The 21,949-nt window shown below is 40.3% G+C and overlaps 1 protein-coding gene across 3 annotated transcripts in view; it reads right to left on the bottom strand.

The window, feature by feature from the left end:
- Positions 1–21,949, bottom strand: part of CTNND2 (catenin delta 2) — a 550,669-nt gene that overhangs the window by 204,682 nt on the left and 324,038 nt on the right. For 2 of the 3 annotated variants that reach the window (XM_088528913.1, XM_088528912.1), the window contains exons 8-9: positions 17,968–18,162; positions 3,687–3,939 (exon numbers count right to left, since the gene is read on the bottom strand). In XM_088528913.1, the coding sequence (XP_088385039.1) occupies positions 3,687–3,939; positions 17,968–18,162 (448 nt within the window). Of the gene's footprint in view, positions 1–3,686; positions 4,006–17,967; positions 18,163–21,949 lie in introns of all 3 variants that reach the window. The other variant, XM_088528914.1, reaches the window with a different exon arrangement.

Here is a 21,949-nt window from a genome sequence, read left to right as displayed (position 1 = left end):
ATTTAGCTGGAAGATGTAAACAATGATTTTTCACTTCTTATTTTTCTCTTCTTATGCAAGAGCATTATTCATCAGCAATGGTTCACGCTCATGGTTTCTTAGTGGTACAAAGCCTCAATAACTAAAGACCACACACACATTTTTCAGTCTTGTATTTTGGAGGAGAAATTGGCAGGCACGCAGGCTGATAATTGGATACTGACATTTCTATTTCTGGGACTTCCCAGTTGCCCAAAATTCTACAAATGGGCGAACCTCGAATAATTTATTAGCGCTATGAGATAAATTAATATATCTTAAATGAAAGTAAGGCAGAAAATACCAAATGAACATATATTTCCAGTTCTTTGAAAGAAAAGACACAGTGAAAACACTCTTTACTGCACCTTCCCCTACTCCAAAGGGCAGAAGCGTGGGACGATGCTTTGCCCTGTAAGCTGTTAATGCTTCATGAGCCAGTGCCAACACAAGCTATTGGCCACCATCCTCTTCTATCTTTCACCCTCATCCTCTCTGCCATCTCCCAACATCTCATGCCAGCTTCTGAATCCTGTGAATTTCTGCATTCACAGTCCAAGAGAACCAAAAGCAAGATGACAATTAGAACACAAATACTAAGACATTTGGCCCACTATCTCTGGCATCTTTCCGTATGAAATATTATGTCATGAAACAGTTTATAACACATCCCAAAGAATACTTGATCTCCTTTTCGACATGACCAACACATATAAACATGCCCCAAACAGCAATCTGCATCTTTCATATTCAACTTCACCATTTTCCATATCAGTTTTATTACTTATATATAAAAATATAGAACATGTCATATCTAATATATATAAATAACACAAAACAGATTTTTGACCATTATAAATATATCTAGTATTTGCTATCTTTGTTTTATCAGTATATATCAGAGTCTAGCTGTATAAAATATAAATTATTAATTACCACAAACTTGCTAATAAACACAGATACTTTTCAAAAATAGATTGGGTCCTATCCTTTTACCAGTGAACATGAAACTATTTTATAAGAGTTGGATGATGGAGAACAGATGCTGAGCTAAAATGTATTTTGCCAAATATCAGTTCTGAATACATATGCAAAACTGCAGTATTAGTAACCCAAACTACAGAGAAAACAGTGGAAAAAAAATATCAGTTAAAGAGTGTCTTAGTTTTCAGATAGAAATCTCATCAGAACCGAAGATTCAAAAAAAATACATATCAGAAACTCTAATTGTTTATTATGATATGTACATTCTCCTACGGCATCTATTTTTCTTCCTGAATTAGCTGGCATGTACTGCATCCCAATGCAAAGTCTGCTCTTAGTATATGCTGCAACATGATGTTTTCCAGTGAACCTTCCCTGCTGGACTTCTGACTGGCCAGGTAGACCTGGTGCCTACCTGTGTTTCCCATCTATCCATTACACAGGTCATTTCCTTCCTTCTTTCTTTTCCTTTTTTTTTTTTTTTTTTTTTTTTTTTTTTTTTTTTTTTTTAAAGTAGTAATTGCTCTGTAAAGAAACTCAAGATTTATAAATTGCCCAAATTGATCCACTGACCATTACGTTTATTTGTTCTTGTTGTCTAAGGCTTCAGCCTAAGCTGCAGACTGCTGCTCAGTGGGATAACACAGCTACTGAAAGTCTGTCTTACATTTGGCACCATGTTTCCTTTTCCTAATTAAAGTCACTACTTCTAATTATATTTGCATGCCCTACGCTAAATAATTTCCTTCCTTCCTTTATTGCTTCTTCAAGCATCTGTAAAGTCCTCTGTCTGTCTTTCCCCCATTTGTCATTTACCCATAGCTCTTTCAGTCTTTCCATAAAAATCAATATGTTGGAAGTCTCCCAACTGCTTTTATTGCTTTTCCCTCTTCTCCTTCCAGTTTTTCAGCATCTTTCTAATACCTGAATGGTCAGCAAGTGCTACGTTGCAGGGACAGTTCCCAAGCATTCTGCCTAGCAGGAACACGTCAGTAGTGCCCCTGACGTCCCTTTATAAGAGTCATCCCCCACCAGCAAGTGGGCGCAGCAACATTAAGCAGTTAGGCAGCATAGTCCATGGATAAATAAATGAAAATGAAGTTGGCAGAAACATATTCCAGTCGATTACAAACCTCTATTACAAAAATATTTACTTAAAAATCCCGAATCAATCATAATAATTATGACTAATAATATTAAAAAGGTTATTTAATGATTCCCTCTAAAGAGGGAGTTTATTGACTTCAACTTATATTTGCATCTGCACTCTCTCTTTTTACCTACAGAAATCAATGCACCTAAACTGCATGTAAGACACTCTCCTGCACAAATGACACTGCATGGAGAGAAAGAACCGAAAACCAACAGACCAAAAAAACTATTTAAAAAAAATCCCTCACATTTTACAAACACATGTTGTAAGCAGTCACTGATGAACATTCAGAATGATAGCAAATCAGCTAAAACAGAGATGGCCCCTTCCAAAAAAGATATGTCCAAAATATTTTAGGCATTTCATGGATACTATAATCAATATACTTTTCCTAAGGACTGTTCTTATGGATTACAGCCATTCTTCCTCTAGTTTAATTCAGGCCTAAGAATTGAAAACAATTTAATGACAAAGCAAAGCTCTTTTTCTCCAAGAACATTTATATTCTGGAATATAAATAGATCAGATTGTGAATGCAGGGAGGAGTCTTTTCCTTTTGCTGCTTAAATATTTTCAGCATTTTTGTTAGGTGAACACAAAAACTTGTCCCATCATTAAGTTTCATGTAAAAAATAAAATAAATTCAAAACAAAAAAAGCCCACAAAACACCATCTGCCATAGAAAACTCTGTATAAACTAACACTTACAATGGGTTTAAACTTAAGTTTTTTTTTTTTTTTTTTTTAAAAAGAACACCTGCTGACATTTTTTTCCAGCCAAAAATTAAACAAAACCACCAAATACACCAAGGACTACACTTAGCATGTCGGCTACAGCCATTGTGGAAGCCAAATCATATGCCAGAAAACTCTCCTTTGAAACCGCCTGTATACCTGGTTATAAAGTTTTGTCCTTGCACCTTCCCTAGGTGCACTGGAAACCAGAATATTCATCTCCGAAGACATGTGGTGTTATATACCTGGAATGCACACGTATTCAATTAGCTGCAATACATGCTCCTATCCTGTGCTAGCACGAGAAGCCTGAACAGCTCCTAAGGTGAAGCATAAACCCAACTGCCTCCTGCTTCCACGTTTCTCTTAGTCTCAATGTGTAACACCAGAGTACTCTTTTATGCAGCATAGGTATTAACTCGAGACAAATCACCAACTGCTAGAGCTTCTGCCCGAGGAGGAAGTCAAAAATTCAATCCACAATGGTTCAAAGGTTAAAACAGTCATACCACTGCTCTCATTTTCTGAGGAAATTATTTTTCAGAAGATTTTGAGGGGCAACACTGCTAAAAGCAGGTTAAGCACACATACTCAAATCACACCTATCATTTCATTGCACAAGAAAGCTCACGAGAGCCTTTTAAGGTAAAGCATTAGAACAACAATGGTTACGCAAACAAAATCTCGTACTTAAAATACACACGCTTATTTTTGGTGATATAAAACAGTGGAAAGAAAGGGCAATTATAAACCTTTGCACGAGCAAGAAAGAGTAGACAAGTAAGGTTTCACCCACCTGGGATCTTTCTGAATGCTATCAATGGAAGGTGACCTAGCCAAGGTCCCTTCCGGCGGGATGGCTGGCCCCGATTTGCTGTACGGAGACTCAACGGAAGGACAATACTGCAGCTGTCGGTAGGGGTCTGCGTAATTGGAGGCCGGGCCTGCCGCATAGCTGGCCCTCTGGAAGGTCGCGGTCGCGTTCTGCGTGCCGTGTTGACTGCCTGTGCGCTGTAAGGGTACGGAGTCGACACCAGGGGAAGATGGGGCTACGACAGGAAAGTAGGGACAAAGTAAAAAATTGAGGACCTGTTCACAGAAATGGTTAACCAGGTCTAGGCAGAGGAAAAAAACACACACATATAAAACAGGGGTTCAAAAAGAATGAGAAAAAAAAAACAAACAAAGAACAACATTGTCATTTTCAAAGCCACTGAAGTAAGCAACCGTCAAGTGAATCTCTACATGACATGCCACCTCGGCACTAGAAGGCCTTTAGCGCAGCTAAGCAGACCGTGTAGCAGCACTTTTCCCTTGGGGTTTCAACTGTGCTACCCCGAGCCAACGCGGGACCCAGGGCCTGAGGCAATTCTGAGGGGCAGCCAGCGCCGGGGAAGCCACGCGGTCCTCGCGCGGGTGGAGGCGGCCAGCAGCACCCGCAGAAGGAGCGCGCGGCCAGGCCCGGGCCCACAGCGAGGCCTGCGCTCGGGGGCAGCAGGGACGCCCAGCCAGCCACAGCCACCCCGAATTTAGAGCCCTGGCTATGTGTAAAATGCAGGAAACCAGACACCTGCTACTGAAGCAGCTGCTTTGTTAACCGTTTTTCTTCATACTTCACCATAGATAAAACTTCCTGGCCTGCTGCAGCCAAGGGAACATGAATACAAGTCGATCTCACAGCTGGTTTAGGCCAGGCCAGCCACGCTTGCGTGCTACAGTTCTCAAGCTGAGGGCATTAACAGTTTTGAGCAGCTTAACTAGTAGATTTAAACTGATTTAATGCTTTTGCAACTCCAAAATCTTATTAATCTATTGTGTAGCCCATTACCTTTCTATTACACCACAGCACAGCAGAATCTAGTCTGCTCTATGAGTTTCATTGAATGTGCAATAATATTTAAGGCCAGATTACGGCAATCGGATTCTTCCTGTAACGGCCAGAGGAGCAACAACTCCACGATCTTTGCCCTGGAAGTAAATGCATGTTAAAGGCTGCTTCTGCTCAGGGCACTTTCAACAGCAAATGAGTTCGCTGGGGATTCCGCTTCCCTCCCAGACAACAGGAGCTCCTTCCGACACCGGAGCGGGTCTCTGTTCGGGAGTACTGGCTCCAACTCCCACACAGACCTGCAAGCAGAACTGCAGACTCAAGCAATAGCTTACCGTAATAAATTTCCCAATCCTTTCTCATTAACATGCCCATTTACCTTCCAGGAAAGTAATTACTTTTAATATATTATAGGCGCATGAAAGGGATTTTAAGCATTTTATATTGAAGTGTCAGAAAATGAAATACAATCAGCTTAAAATAGAATTACAGCCATTTTGTCTGAGCTAATACTTGCCCAAGTTAAACCACCCTGAACATCTTAAATTTGTACCAAATTCCAGCCTTATTTTCATTTCTCTTGTGGCTGTAACATATATCACATTATGATAACAAGTATTACCTTCTAATATTGTTATCAAAAACAACATAAATATAATAGGATTTCTCCAATGTACATAGACAGCAACATTAAATAAGTACTGTTTTTGTCTAACTGTTGAACGGATTTAAGGAATGAGTACTAGGACACACAGATTTATATATATATATATATATATATATATCAATTAAATACAGTAACACTGTTCGATTACTGAGACGTCCCAGTCATGAATTGTACTAAATCCAGTATTACGAAAACAGAATAAAAATTATCACATTTTAACAGGAAATACACATAATTCAGAAAAAAAATATGAGCAAAATAATTAAAACACAAGTTAGCAAAAATATTGAAAATATTTTTAAGTGGAAAAAAGTAAAAATGGCAATGTACACTGAAATAGCAAACTGTTAACCGTTGTCAATGCGCAGGATATGCTGCTAGGTTTGGATGCATCACTGCTATCATTTAAATAGCAAAAAGCCTTTCAGTGCTATTACTGCTGAAAACAAGAATCTCATTGATGGAGATCATTTTGCAAATGAGCCCAACATACTGCCCTTCCTTTTCTTTGCAAGGAGTTCTATAAAGATGGTGTTTACTTTTAAATTCTTTGAAAAACTTTTATTTTCATTTGCTACTTAGTCTTGTTATCAAAACAGGTACTTATAGGAACTGAAACTAGCTGTCACACTAACACCTACATGCTTTTTGAGTCACACTGATTCATTTCTCAAATTATCTTCCCAATAGACTGCTACTTCCCTTTGAATTTTATCCCGATGAACACAGTACTGCCATCATTAGAGTACAGCCCAGTAAGATAAATCACTTCTTTAAACATTCACAAAACACTTCTTTAAGCATTCACAAATAAGTTTATGCTTCCTCAGTGTTAACCAGTTTAATAAACAAAAAGAAAAAAAAAACAGAAAAAAAAAACCCTGTTTAACTTGACTACAGCAAACTTCTTGGAGAGTAAAAGCATTTAGCTTTAGTGGATGTTTTTAACTGAAGCATTTCATAATTCATAAAAATATGGAATTAATTATAATATGAGAATATTCATGTTCACATAAATATTTTGCAAGCCCTGTTTGGTGCAGTCACCTTTCCGGGGCAGAGAAACAGAGTTACTCACACACAGCAACCTCTTCCAGGCAATGTGCTCCCCACTTGCAAGCCTGGCTTATATAAGCCCATATCCTGCACAGCTGGGGCTAACGCGCCCTGGTGTGAATGTCAGGCACTGCAGATAGGAAATAACACGAGCAGTAAGAGGCCGATAAATCTTGGAGCATTCACGCTATTTTAAATGTGGGAAACTTCAGGTAAATACAGGAGGGATAGTTGAAGGGGAGTACTTTAGTTCTGGGCTGAGAAAGAGAAATTATCTTGAAATTCCAAAGTGAAAATTTCAAAATCCACAAGCCAAGAACCATAATCTCAGAGAGTGCAATTTATCTCTTAAGATTCCCTTTAAAATCTTGTTTTAATTTGGCATACCATTAATACCTTTAAAACACTATATCATCTCAAGCCTCTGCTACTGCTCCACAAAATCACATTCCCATAAACCTGAGCTTGTAGATTATCACTCAAAGACTTACCATGGTCTTCCTAAGAAATTTTGTCAAATAAAAAGCCCCTGTTAACTAAGTGACCTGATGGATCAGAACCAAAGACATGAAGTTTGCAATGACTCTTGGTGACAGAAACTGCTTTCTGGAAAGCCAACCTACACAGTTTTCTATAGCTTTTATATAGTATCAGCAAAGAAAAAGCAACTTTCATAATGACACTAAAAATTTAGGCGCATCTCTAAAAAGGCTCATTCAGGTCAGAAATTCACTTTAAGTTTTGTATCTTATTTTCAAGTAGGGAATTTGTATAGAAGACACAAACAAAATCCCAAAGTGAAATCATGGTGATTTGTATTAGCAGGAATACTACAGCATCACATCTGGGCATCTTAGGGAGATCAACTTCACATAAAAATTGCTAAGATGTTCAGGTTTCCTAAAAGCCAGTGGGAACTTTGCCCAGTTTACATATGTAGGATCAGAACTTCAGAAGAGATTAGCTCATCTGATACTTGTTTTGCTGCACCTTCTTGTGGCTGATACTACTGTTTGAGTTGTAGATATTACCTTTTCCTCCTCTTATTCTAAGATAGACAGGCAGATCCTATGCTGATCTTCTCACACCAGTAATCTGTAATACAGATTTTATAGCTGATTTTTTTGCTCTGATTTACACAAGCAAAATTCTTATTCTCATATGAAAGTTGAAGTTCTTTTGAAAACTGGGTAGGATGTCCTTTCAGTTCAAGGTATGTCCACCATCCCTCCACAATGGGAGTTCATGGAAGATATAGATGTAGAGTATTTAAAGTCATTCTGCTAGTAGCAAATGTATAATATTCATAAACCAGATTATTTTCTATCTAATATCTGCAAAAATACCGCTGTGCGTTCTCTGTCTATTAGAAAACCAAATTAAAAGTTTGGGAGGATACATTTTTTTTTCTCTAAACGTTAACTGAGCATTTTAGAGCATGCAACAGCTTTTTGGCAATAAAAGATGTATTAGAAATATTGGATTACAAATAAAGCTAAGAGCAAACCAGAATCCAAATTAGCAAGCATCAGCAGTCAAGTTTAACGCTGTTAAAAATGTATGATAAAACACATACGATAAAAAGCTACTTAACATTTAAAACAAAGAATCACTTTTCCACATGGAAAACACAGAATTTTAGAGAAGTACTGAGGAAACTCCAAAATATTTACTCAAAGAGAACACATTACTATATCTGATATTAGCAACATCCTCTACAGGTAGGGGTTAGGATTTTTAAAAAGCACTATCATGTCCTGTTGAAAATACACATGCACAAGGAACTTTTGAACTTCAAACATGTAGAGTAAGTGAAGAGGAAAGAAGCACTGAAGAATTTCAAGATTCTCTTCTTCCTCACTTCTCTACGCTCCATATTTTGTCCTATGTATAGCCTGCAAGCAAACATTCTCAATCCTGTATTTACTCTCAACCCTCAGCCTTTATATTCTTTCTGTTCAAAGGCAGTATCCCAGTAACAAGGACCAGCTGGATGTTCTCACTTCAGCCATTCCTCCCCATTCTCTTACACTTCTCTTATGCCTAAATAAGTTTAAAACAATGAGCAAGGTAAATCCATATCACATTAGATAGGTCTCTCTAAAAAACAACTCCCCTAGGAGTTACGTTTGTGCTAAGTGAATCTTAAATGCCTGTAACAGGGTGAGCTATGGCAGTTAAAAGGCATGAACTTTAGGATCAGCTGTCTGAAGTCATCTGTTAATGAGGTACTTGGTGTGTCACCAATTATGGTGCTTGACACCTTTCACTTAGGTTCTCTTTCTCACAGCATAGGAGGAGACTGTCTCTGCAAAAAAGACTGTGTGCTTTTTGTACTTAAAAGACTTTGTTGCCCAGGCAGAGGCTTTATCTCCTTCCCTCATCTGAAAGGCATATTTGTAAATACAACTAAAGACGAAAACCTGGCTGAAGACCACCTTCCACATAGGAGGCTTTATCACTTGCACACTCTTATTACCCAAGGCAAAAATGAGACTTAGGAATAATACCTTGATTAAATCCACAGTGTATCTATCTAAATTTATAAGACTGAAGCCACTGCTCAGCCACCTCTGCCTCTTCGGTATTTCCGATGACTTTGGGGTGTAAAAGATGTCACACAGCTCAGTGCCAGATTGCTCAGCATGTTCTTGTACCTTGGTTTTTAAACAAGTAATAACATTTTACAAAGCTTAAACTCAGGACTGACCATGCCAACCTTTTCAAAAGGTGCAACTTTCTTTTCCACCTCCGATTAGCTCCAACATGTTTAACTTGGTGCCTTCAATAGTGAGGGCAAGGGAAAGCAGTCAATGCTTCTGCTCTACCAAGTTTGTGCTTTGAAGGAAACTTAACGTAATACTACAGACTAGAAATCTGACCTCTATGAATCTACTAGTTCTATTAGAAATATTCAGTGCACCTCTAAATTAAGAGGTCCATTCCCATCACTGGCAGCTGAAAAGTACTACATATAATGAAGATCTATTTGCAGTGACTGCATGCCCCAACTATGAGCTATTACCTGTTTTCTATCTTGAAATAGAAGTATAGAATAGACTATATAGAATAGAAGAATAGACTTCTTTAACAGACTTAAAATTGTTTTGTGACCATCACTGTAGTTATATGCCACTGTTTCACAGGAGAACAACTAATTCCTTCATAAAACTCAAGGAAACATCACTTGTTCTCTGCATATTGTCATGTTTAGTAACTCCTGTACCAATGCAGAAAATGATAACCTTTGGAGACTGAAAACTCAAGCTGCTACTGTGCTAATGTATCCCTTCATTTCAATTTTCTAAGAGCATTCCTTAGATCTGACATTAATTGTTCCAGGAAGGCTGAATGTTTCTTTACTTAGACACTGATGTTCCTTTACTTACTCTTTAATCATCATGAGCAAAACACTGCTTCCTGGCTTTCTGAGCTACCCAATTTTTACAGAACAACCAGAATCTGATCATTCTGAAGGCTCCTTTGCACTTCAATTTGCACATTTTCACACTGTCTGCATCTTAGTTCCTCTTTCAGACTTATCTTCCATTTGAAATACGTTTGAAATTTGAATTTGAAATTTGAAATTCCTTTTAACTGAACAGTTCCATTGCAGAAAGACACACACTGCCATTGCTTAACTCTCAGTATGTGAGGTTATTTGCTTAATAATCAGTTTAGACTTGCCATTTCTTTGCTAGTTATTTTATTTAGGAGTTCAATTATGTGATTAGGACTAGATGATCTCTAGAGGTTCCTTCCAACTTCAACCATTCTGTGGTTAGCTGGTATAAATCTGAAACCTTCTACTTTCATTAAGGTTTGCAAGGGAAGTAAATTTTTATCTTATAAACAGAGACATCTATAAGGATGTTTGTATGTCGGAAGCAAATTTTAATGAAAAAAATAGGTAGAGGAACAGCAGTGCTGACAAAGTTTCTATCGCAGAGATGAGCATGTCAGCTGAGCAGGTATGATACCCAAGCTGAAGGGTCTTGGGTCAAAGTTTAGCCCCAGCTGTCTCTGATGTGGCCCCACTGAAGCACATCTCTAGGGCACTCTCTTCCTCAGCCCGACCTGTCACAAGGCTTCACCTCCATGCTCAGCACCACCCACCACATCCCCATCCTCTGCACCATAGAATTGTTAAGGTTGGAAAGGACGTCTAGAGATCATCTAGTCCAACCCCCCTGCACATGCAAGGTCACCTACAGCATGTGGCACAGGACTGCCATCTATTTTTTTTTTTTAAAAAAAGGGGTGTGGGAGGGAATAGAAGAATCAGAAAATATATAGGTCAATTCACAGACCTCTGAAACTATCATGTTTATGGGACAAAGGATGGAAGCTGTGGAGACTGACAATTTCAACGGGTTTCTACTCTGAGAAACCCTGAAGTCTAGACTGTCTTCAGGTAGCTACAACTCTTCTGTGGAACTTAAGATGTTCATAGTTTTAAAGTATCGAGTCATGGTTATTTGGAAAAAAAAAAGAAAAAAAAAGCTTCTCCACTATAAAGGGGGAAATTGCTAACAGTTAACAGAGAAGCTTCCGAAGAGTTTTCATATCCTACCACTTTCCATCTCATTCTGCTCCTGCCCATAGCTTTACAGTGACCACTGGCTAACACTGGAGTTGAAAGCTGTCTCTTCTGTTTTCCTCCTAGAATTTCAAACATGGAAAATCCCCATCCTTTCCCAGAGAAGACGTCCACACCATATACCTGGATAAAGAACAGCATGAATGCAAACCAGGTATTTCAGTGTGACCCCGACTGCATGGATATTTGAAACCTGCATCTCTTCCAGCATCAACAAGCAAGAAAGAAGGGAGAATATCTATAACAGACATAAAATAATTTTCACCTTTTTCTTTTTTTTTAAATACTACCAGGCCAAATTCTGACTCAGATGCAACACATCAGTTGCTCTTAGCATATTTTAGCTCCATTTATCTGTGCCCAGGGTTTGGCAGCTACTGTTATGTTATAGTTTATTCAGTTGAGAGTCAGAATATTTCCTCCAGGACTAAAGTTACATTATTCAATACCAATTTAAGCATGAAACCAACCCTCCATGATTTATATATATATATATATATATATATATATATATATATATATATACAAGAATATAACAATATAACACAAATCAGGCTATAGCTGAAACCTAGAATCTATCAAATGAAATGAGATTATGACTTCCCATTGCTTTGAGCTGATTTGTTATTCACTCCACAAATCACTAAGGTATTTTGTGCTCAGTTTAGCTTGTACTGAGGATTTGTTCCCTGCTTCTTTCCTATAATTGTCCCTCCAAAAGCAATTTTATCAAGAGGATAGCAGTTAGGAATATAGTTCTATTATCTCAACATTACCAAACTAATGGAAATGTAGAGGTAGCAATAACTTTTATTTTTAGTTTCCTTGAAAACATTAAGTCCCATAACCAAAACTCCATGCCATGTGATTCACCAGCACAATTCTCAATTAATCTGCAGCTGTGGCAGCACAAGGTGTCACTGCAGATCATATCAGCTTGTGACAGAAAAAACAAACAAACCAAATCAAACAAAGAAAAGAAAAAAAGAAAAAAACAGAAAGAAACAACATAACCTCAGCAGTACTAAGCGATGCTTGGCATTTATAACCCAGCTATTGCGTTTTAGGACTGAACAAAACCTAAATAAAGATTTGAAAAACAATGTAAAAGACAAAGGGTTTAATGCAAAAGGCTTTAATCCAAAATTTCAAGCTAATTTTTCTATCACTCCTGCTTTTTGTTAGAAATGACAATTTGAAACCCCAAATAAATATATATGAAACTAAGTTCCTCTTTGTGTTTCTAAGTAAGATATTTTTAACATGAGGATTAGCTTATATTTCTGTTAATAGCTAGATACTGATCTGACAGCAGATTAAACAAAAACTATACCAAATTACCCAAAATGATTGCTCATTCTAGGAATCTGAAGACGCATCTAATTGCAAAGAAGAGAATAACAAAAAAAATCCTTTTCCCTGTAAACCTCTTGTAACTTCCTTTTATGATTAAGCCTGACGGCTGCAGAACTGTGAGTGCTGGTTAACAAAACCCCAGATCGTCGGAGAAGTGATTCTTACTCAAAAAAACCGAGACAGCAGTGGGATAACTTTGGGATATAAATTCCTGTGTGAAACCTGCCACTGGAAATAGGCAAGATTGAAATTCTGAGTTTTGTCTAAGATCTGTAGTTAATTACATTTGCTGTCATTTCAGCTGTGGAAATACCTGCAGTTAAACAGGTTCACTATATGGAATTCATCAAGATGATCAAGTTGGTATCCCACATGGTCATTTTTACATAATTCCAGTTTAACATTTGAATTCTGTGTTGATTTTCTAACATTTTTTCAACACATTTAGGTCTTAGACAATCATCTAATTGGTTTTAAATGGTTAAAAACAACACTGTGCCAAGGGGCTACTTGCTACAAGGTACTGCAAATGACTATGAAAATGTATCTCTCAAAGAAATGTTTAAAAACTCTCCTCTATCTTAGTTATAATTTGGATACTGTTACTAACATGCATTAAGATTAAATTGAAATGGCTAAAACAATAGTTTATCCCTAGAAACAGAAAAACACTGTCAATTTGCAATGCTGCGGGATTACATTATAGCATGCTTACTTATTCACCAACTCCGCTGCACTGTCAGGTCAGGAGTAGAGAAGGTTTAACTGGGCTGGGAGCGCGGCTCTGTTTCGTGAGGAGAGGGGACCCCGCTGGCCTGCACAGCCTGGGAAGGCGGCACTGCCAACGGAGCATGTACGTGTGCCCCGTGCTTCGGCAGCAGGAGCAAGAGCGAGCGCCCTGCCCCGCTTCACTTGAGCAACGCAAGCAGGGGAGGGAGAGGAGGGTCACAGCCATGGGCATGCCCCCAGACCCATAACAAAAAGAGCAGTACAATTGATTTCGTAAGGCCTGTCGCTGTCTGGAGTGGCAACAAAAGATCAAGGAGCTTCCCCTCTCCTGCCCTTTCTTCAGCTCCCACCCGGGGACTTGATCCTGGCACCTTGTTCTGTTTTAAGAGGCATCTGTGGTGCCAGGATCGAGAAACACCCAAGCCACGTCGTGAGAAAACCTGTAACTCAGTGACAAGAAAAGAAACAGCAGTTTTGCTGGTATATCTTCCCCTCAGACCTTGCCTAACCTCAGGGACAGCAGCAGTCAGGGCCAAGGGCTGCAGGTGCGAGGCGGCAAGCACAGGCACGACAGCCCTGATCCTCTCCTCTCGCCTCCAGTGCCAGGTCTAATCCCACCCCAGCACTCATCCCCAGAAAGGAACAAGTCTGTAGAGCTCAGTTGTACTTTATGTTTTTGTACTAAGTCGTACTTTATTTGGATACAGGTACTGTGAGGGTAACACTGTGCCTACCCTTCAGAACCCAAGAGATGCATTGACACGAGGAAAACCATGCTAGCAATAACCAAGAGCAGTGCTCGACAGGGGCCATTCCTGGGTGTAGGTTCCTCTCAGTTGGTCAGCGAATGATGCAGCAGGGAGGGAAGGAAGGAAGGTGCTGCAGAGGAGGACTGCATCTCTCCAGACAGATACTAGTATTCCTCGCTTTCAGAGGCTCGCTCTCTACTGCCTCACAGGAGAGTAAAAAATGCGCAATATTTCCTGCCACTTGTGAGCACTTGAACAGAAACTACGGGCGGCAGCAACAGGCTAGAAAGGCCATTCCCTGCTGCGTTCCCCTCCCGTGCCCGTCGCTCTGCGCGGGAGGTCAGCTCCGAGCACTCCAGCTCCTCCAGCAAGGACTTCTTTTCCATGGCGACTGCTGCGGGGCCGTAACCCTCTCGGCGGCCGGAGCAAGGGAAGGAGGCCGCTTATCTCGCCATGGCAACCACGGCGCTGCCTCCCCGCACCCAGTGCCGCGGCCTCCATCAGAAGGCGGCTCGGAAGCGCCGCGCGGACGGCAGCGCCGGCCCAGGCGAGTGCGGCGAGGCCTCGTCAGAGCAGGGGCTGCGGGACGGCCCGGCGGCCGCCGAGGTGCACAGAGACACGGGGCAATTCTGAGGCGGCTCCATCGCTGCTTCTTCTGTGCCCCTTGTGCGAGGCCCAGCACAGACGCTCTCGGCCGCTGGGACACATGAGCCTTCTCCAAAGCAGGTGGACACTGTGGGCCCTGAGGTCTATGTGCACAGTTCTCCAGTACCTGCCTCAGTTTTAAAGCAGCAGCTCTTGTTTTTTTTCCCAATGATGAAGTCACAGGTCCACTTTGGGGAGAGTTTAAAATACCAAAATAACATCTCTTCACAGAAAAGTGCTCTTCTCTTTCATCAAGGCACCCTGAGGGACAGGAATGTCATCACACACTTGCAAACATGGTGCTCTCAGCCTCCTCAGAGCAACAGCCACTCATTTCACAAGTACCGCTGCTGCCACACTTGTGTTCCTGTGCTGGAGGTCGGAAGCGGCAGCTCAGGACTTGAAGGAAGCTGCTTTCTGTTCAAGGAAGCTTTGGAAATCCCAGGCTTGTAAAATACCGAGATCCTACCAGCTTGGACTTGCTTCATGTGTAACATCAATTGTCAGTAATTAAGTTGGATAGGACTGGATCCTTAGTCCAATCTCTAACAACACTTTCCACATTCCAGTGGTGCACGTGTAAAAATCACAAGTCAAAAAGCGCAAACCAAAGATCCCTCTGCAGCTATTTCTGTCAACTTTGAAAGATTATTCTTAGCTTGGACAGAATAACAGTAGTACATACAGCTATAATTTAAATTCAAGGTGTTTAAACACCTTATTTTAATATGTACCCCTTACCATAGACATTACTATAGTCATATATTTCATACACTAGTAAAATATGAGGAAAATAAAAAAGTTCAAACAATTTAGTGATTAAGTTAAAAAAAAAATGATAGGAAAACTCTGCTCACTGAATGTTGAATCACCAAGGTGATACAAAACTCCAAGGGGGCTTTTCTCTGTAGTATAAACATTCCTCAATGTAATGGGAACCTTGAAGCTCAAAAACAAACAAAAAACAACAAAAAAAGCAAGAAGTGATGCGTGTTTTAGAAGTGAAAAAGCATTTCCGATCTGAGCATCTTCCAGATTAAATAAAATTTTCAAATTTGGGAAGTGCTTCGTCTTTTTAAAAGATGGTATTTAAAAAAATGGTAAGTATAACTAGCATAATTTTTCTTTCAAACGGTTAACATCAGCTGCAGAGAAAAAAGAGATCTGGCCTTTGTCAGAGACATATGCCCTTAAACCAAGTTTGCCTTTCTGTACTCCTGTGACTCATTTAGCTATGTTTGTGCATTGAACTATATCAATAAAATACTTGAGTAGTTTATTTGAGTGATATTAGCTTTTACTTTAGCAACAGGGCACAAAAGTATACAATAGATATCTGGAAATTCTTAAGATTTCACCAAGGGTTGACAAACAAGCTCTCAAAACTAAAGACAGGGTTTAGCTAACAGAATGTGAACTATGGTCTCTAAGGAAGCACACTAAAGAAGCCCTGTGCCCTCTCCTCCACTCCCTGATACATGTACACCAGACAAACAAGACACGAACCCCTGGCACCGATCTTCAGTGAGCACACAGCAATCTGCATCCCTCACACCCTCCAGAAGGCATCAAAACACCTACCCAGTCCCACATTAAAAAGCACTCAGACAACCCAACAAAGAAACCAAGAGTTCCATGTGCCAAACTTCATCTGGACCCCTATCTACTCTGCTATTTTGAGAAAAATGAAACTGCATTGTCTCCTCCATCTTAAGAAATACGTTCCTTCAGATACCTGTGGCAGAGGCAGGAACACTCAAGCCGAGGTCCCTCCAGAGCCCCTGCTCTGAGCAAGGATAGCTCAACAAGCTTGTCTCTGCTAGACTGACAGCATAAAGCACCAACCCAAAAGGAAGCACAGCTCACAGGGGAGCCTTTCTGCAGAACGAGTCTGCAGCAGTGCGCTAATCCCCAGCTGCAACACGCCAAACACAGCTCAACTTCATCGAGTCTATACCTATGCTATCCAAACTAGTGCTGTCTTCTGTAAATCTTCCTCTGAAAAACCTTCCCCAGGTGCTACACGCAAATGTCCTGCGCCCCAGTTTCATTCACTATAATTATCTATGTTCACAAGTTTTCCTTGCTTACGGGGGCGCTGTGAAAATAACAGTGCACAACAGTCGCAAGTCAGCCTACTACTTCAGCTGAGACACCTGAGGGATGTTTTGTAAGAACTGCGGAAAAATGGATGGTATTGGAAGCACAAGGCCACAGGTTGAACATGAGGATTAAAGTTCTGTATAAACAGTTGCTTCATTCACTATCACTGCCTCTGCTGCTCAGTTTTGTCCCTTTCCTGACAGGTATCATCTTCTGACATATATATGCATATAACCCAATGCAAACATACATACATGGCTTTTTATACAGTAAAGTAACAGAAGTGGTATTCCTTAAAATTCCATAGCTGTTACAGGTATCTGACTTCACGATCTGTGAATAATTTCTTTTTAAGGATCTTCCCTTGCACTCTAAACACCCAAATTTTCAAGTGAACAACAGGAATTTAGGAGACACAAAAACTGCCAGCTTTGCCCTTGGAGATTTTTCTTCTGAAGAACTTTTAAAAGCAAGCAAGGATTCTTGTTCCAAAATGTTCAGTTGTTTTCCTTCAAATCTGTTGGTGAAAATGGGAGTGATTTGGGAATGGAATCATCACTGTTTGATCAACGCCGCAGTGATAAAACACCAGAAATACTTACAATTCCTACGGCAAGTTCTTTCTACATCTGCTTTAAGCTATTTCATCTGTGGCATTTATGGACCCTAATTATTCTGTGCATTAAATACCACAAATATCCCTGTTGATTTGTGAACTATTTGTGGGCAACAACAAACAGCTGTATTTAATTTGGTGGAGAGGACATTCTGCAAGTGGGACTTGTGCATCAATGCATTTCATGGGCAATCATTATTTTATGGATAAATCAGTGGTGCTAAGGACTCTTTTCTATGCTACAGTTTCATTTTATATCTGTATACTTAAGCAGCCCTTTGCTTGACAGCAGAACATTTACCATACTTACGACCGACTTTACAAGATACATGAACAAGCCTTCAACTTCATGTGGAAGGAACTTTTTGCAAGTTCTTTTGCAACCTAAATGGTTTCCTTGTGAGTTAAAAAAAATATATATAAGTTTTCCAGAACAGAAAGATTTTTCTTGTAAGTAATACACAAGAGGAGCAAAAAATATTCTTTCTCCTTAAAAGTAAGTCCCCTTACCAAATCAGCTTAGCCCACAGTGTATATACAACACAACATTAGGTATCCCTACATTTCATGTATGCTTTTTAGGTTCTCTTGATAGCTGCAAGAGGTATCTTGTTTGACTGGCACACACATGATACATTTTGTTTAGCACATCAAAAAGAGGAGAAGAATCAGCACTAAAGAACAAAATAGAGCTCACAAATACAGTCATGCAAGTTACACCCACCTACCTGTACTAGTGCGGTATGTGCCTGTGTGTGCTGGTTGCAGAGGGTCCCCCTGGCTCTGGCTGAGACTCCTCATAGGGGGCTTCTGATAAACTCTGTCTTCGTAAATAGGATCTATGTGGTGCTCTGGAGATTGCAGGGCCCTTAACTCGGAGCCGAGGTGGCTGTGCTGGCTGCTGTAAGATGCTCGAGACCCAGCTGCAAAGAGATTGTGAGAGGCATTTAAGAGTGAGGGAAAAAGTATGAAATGCAGAATGTGACTTACAAAAAGCTTACTTGAAGTAGCATGTCAACAACAACAAAAAAGGAAAACAAAGAAATATGCGTATTTTCAACAACCAAGGAGAAAGAGCAGGTAATGACAGGAGCAGCTCGGGCTAATCACCTTACTTGCATCACCCAGTTGCCTGTGTCTACGCATTGCTTCCAAGAAACTTCCAAACCTCATTGCTTCCAAGGAAATTACATATTTTAGAGTGACAGATATCATGAAAAACCAATCAAAACCTCATTTGTTTTTTACAGAGGGGAAAAAAAAAGAAAAAAAAGAAAAAAAAAGTGATGAGATCCAGGAACACCCTCCGTCACAGCGGCTCACGGCAGAATCAGGAATGAGGGAGAAGGAGGGAGAAGCAGTCAGAATTAGAGTCACCTCTTCTGTTCACATCGTAAATCTACAAATGAAATAAGTTACACCTGATGAGTAAGTGTAGGCATATAAATCTCATCTTTTTGCAGCTTCTCTGGAAGTACAATAAAGCAGCTGTGCCTTATCAGCATTTGCATTTTTACACACCAACCATGTAAAAATTCTTTTACTAAGACTTTCTACAGCCTTAATCCTTTGAGGATGAATAAACTAAACATCTCTTACAACAGAATGTTTTAAGGATATACCTTTAAAAACAACAATGAGATCAGCTGGAATTTCATTAAAATTACCTTCCGTTGTTGTATTTAAAAAAAAAAAAAGAGAGAGAGAGAGGTGTGTTTCCAGCTATGGTTAGTCTTGTCACTTGATTCACTTTGTCACACAAGTAACCCAGGTCCTTCACCTCTGCAGCCCATTTGCAGGATTCTCAACGATTGTCATGGGGAAGCCCCAGAAGCATTTTTGAAAACAAGAACTGTTCCAGGAACACTTCTACAACACTCTGGCCTGTCCCATAAGCATTAACACGCTATTTAAATGTTTAGCAAAGCAACCAAAGATGCGTCCATCACCTCCCTTGCTGATCCTGCTAAGATTAAGCTCCTGGATGTGCAGAGCGTGGTATGAGCTTTGTCTGCGCTGCACAGACCGCGTGGCCCTGCTTGTGGAACACCGTCACCGCACTCACTGCAATGGCAGGGACCTCGCTGCAGAAAGGAACACTAGATGTTTTTATGATATAAAGTCTAGACAGAAAGCGGCAGGTGACCCAAACAAAATGACAGAAATGGGAGAAGACCCAAAGTTACTTAGATTTTATTACATGTTGTCTAGAGGAAAGGAATAATTTGCCCAGTGAATTCACTGATGGCATAATCCAAATATTAACATGCTCTCCAACAGTTATGCTGGTCATCTAATGAACAGGGGTTAATTCAACTTTTTTCACGCTCTTCCAATAGTTCCAGATCTGCAAGTATTAACACAAGTTTATTTTTAAAACCACCACAGAGTTTATTTGTAGATGCAGACAGGACCAGGGCACTCTTGTATGGAGCAATAAGCTTATATGTAACAACAGGAACCTCTTCTCCAGAGCACACTGCAGTTGAAGCAAACAAGTCAAGGAAGACATGGCAAACAGGAGGAGAAAACTTCCCTAGGCCAAGATCATAAAAGAGCGAAGCGGCAGTCCAGAAATACCCTGCAGCCACCCAAACTGCAAGATATTGAAAGCTGTAACTAGTAGGGAATAACAGCCATTCTCTCCATGAGCTAACCAAGGAAACAAAGATTCCAACAGATAAGTAAAATGTTTACATTTTAAAAATTAAAGCTATCACAGTACCAAGCATGACGGTATCTCTCCCTTTGCATTATATGATTTTTACAGCAACAGTTACATGCCATCATCTTTGCAGATTTTTCCACAGATGAATCGCTGATCAACTTATGAACTGCTCATCAACTGCAAAGTTGATGCATCTTACTGTGCATGTTTGTCTTTGAGTCACTGTAATGGGTTAAAGATCTGTCTAATCACAGCAAATAAAAATATAAAACTACTCAATACAGAAAAAGGTACTCTAAAAAGAAATATGTGCTTTCTGAAGCATATCCCTTGCACACATTTAATTTCAAATAGAAACTAATACTTTTCTAGAGGATTCAATATGCAATTTTACTATGCTATTTCCAAATACTGAGATATCAATATTTGAACAGAAAATATTAGCACCTTTTAGAATTCTTAAATTTAGTAAAAAGATTCATAAAATGTTTAAAAAGATGGAACATCAACCTCAATTTTAATATTTTTAATAAGGTGGTATTTCGAAAGCTGCAATACCAAGTTTTCTTCTCCACTAAAATCTTCCCTTTATCATTGTTCTTCTAAATTCCTTTTGCATGTTGATTTACCGAAGTTTCAGTGTAGGAATAACAAGTTTTATGGATGTTTTATCTAAACACTAAAAATAACTAACCACTAGCTATTGGAAGCAAGGAGATAGTTGCTTCTGTTGCTGGTGCTCTATCATATGAGCTAGCAAGGAGCACACTAACTTTATGGAAGATGCAAGGCAACAGAAGTCCTGTAGATTTTTATCCCGCTAAAGACATTTTAAAGTGTGATGCATTTCTGACAGCTGCATCCTGCCCCTAAGGTATACCCCGAGATAGCCCTTCTGCCTCATCCTGCTGATCCTTGAGAACACTGGCGAACTGTTAGGAGAGCTGAGCAACACGAGGGCTGTGAGATGCGCGCAGAGAACTGAGGCTGCCGAGCAGGGAGGCAGCTCTAGCCCCTCCGGTCCGCACCTGCGGGCAGCTGCCAAGAGCTGCTGTCTTTGCTGCCTGCAGCGGTAAGCGGACGTGTCTGGTTTGCTTCAGAACAGGCTGCCCTGCTGCAGCCTCGAGGTCAGCAAGGCCCACAAAAACAGCAAGGTCAGAACGGAAAAGAAGCTGTTAATCCACTATCAGGAGGCAGCAGGTCAACACGGGATTTCCGAGGCCCGTTCACACTGCAGCACGCAGGGATGCTCACTGCACGCACCAGGGTCTTCTCTGAAGCTCGTGCCACCACGAACCCCAGGCTGCCCACGTCCAAACCCCCTTCTCAACCAGCCGCGGGTCCCTCCTCCTTCCCCACCGCCGCTGTCCCCCTTGGGCACCTGGTAACCTGCACTGCTGCACAGACCAAAGCTGCGCACGGGTCCTGGAAACGGAGCCGTTCCTCCTCTCCGGCCCTCCCGCCCAAACAGGGATAGGATTCCCTTGGGAGAGCACAGCATATTCGAGACAGGTACATGGATAAATTCAAACTTAGCTCATCATTAAATCTACAGTTTGGAAAGCTGGTAATTACAGAGTATTCCACATCTGGCTACTCCCAGAATCGTTATGACCCCTTATGATCCCACAAAAGGATGCTTTTCCCCCACTTTGAATTAAGAGAAATGGAAAAACAGAAGGAGACAAACCATTACTTCAAAGTTGATGAAACCACTTCACACTAACTTCTGTGATTTTTACGGATTCCAGTTAGACAAAAATGAATTGACTGCAGTACCCGAGATGCACCACAGCACAATGTCTGGAGAAGACTCAAGTGCTCTAGAAGAGCTGAAAGAAGCATGAAAAATGAAAGCCAGATAACCCCCAAATCAAAACAGGGCATTTTTTTAAAACCTGAACTGAATAACATAACAAAACACAGGGGAAGGGGAATCTTCTCTGTCTTCTGAAATCTGAAGATTAAGGTTTGTATCTGATAGAAAGTGGGCTGCACTTCTTTTACATCTGCGTGGAGCTTGTAAAAAGGGACCTTTTAGT

This window comes from Tinamus guttatus, unplaced genomic scaffold (genome assembly GCF_059628265.1).
Source record: "Tinamus guttatus ecotype Peru unplaced genomic scaffold, ASM5962826v1 Tinamus_guttatus_pri_ptg000315l, whole genome shotgun sequence".
In the NCBI taxonomy this organism is placed as follows: domain Eukaryota; kingdom Metazoa; phylum Chordata; class Aves; order Tinamiformes; family Tinamidae; genus Tinamus; species Tinamus guttatus.
The sequence above is the reverse complement of the archived record's forward strand: the minus strand, read 5'-3'. Positions and strand labels throughout refer to the sequence as shown.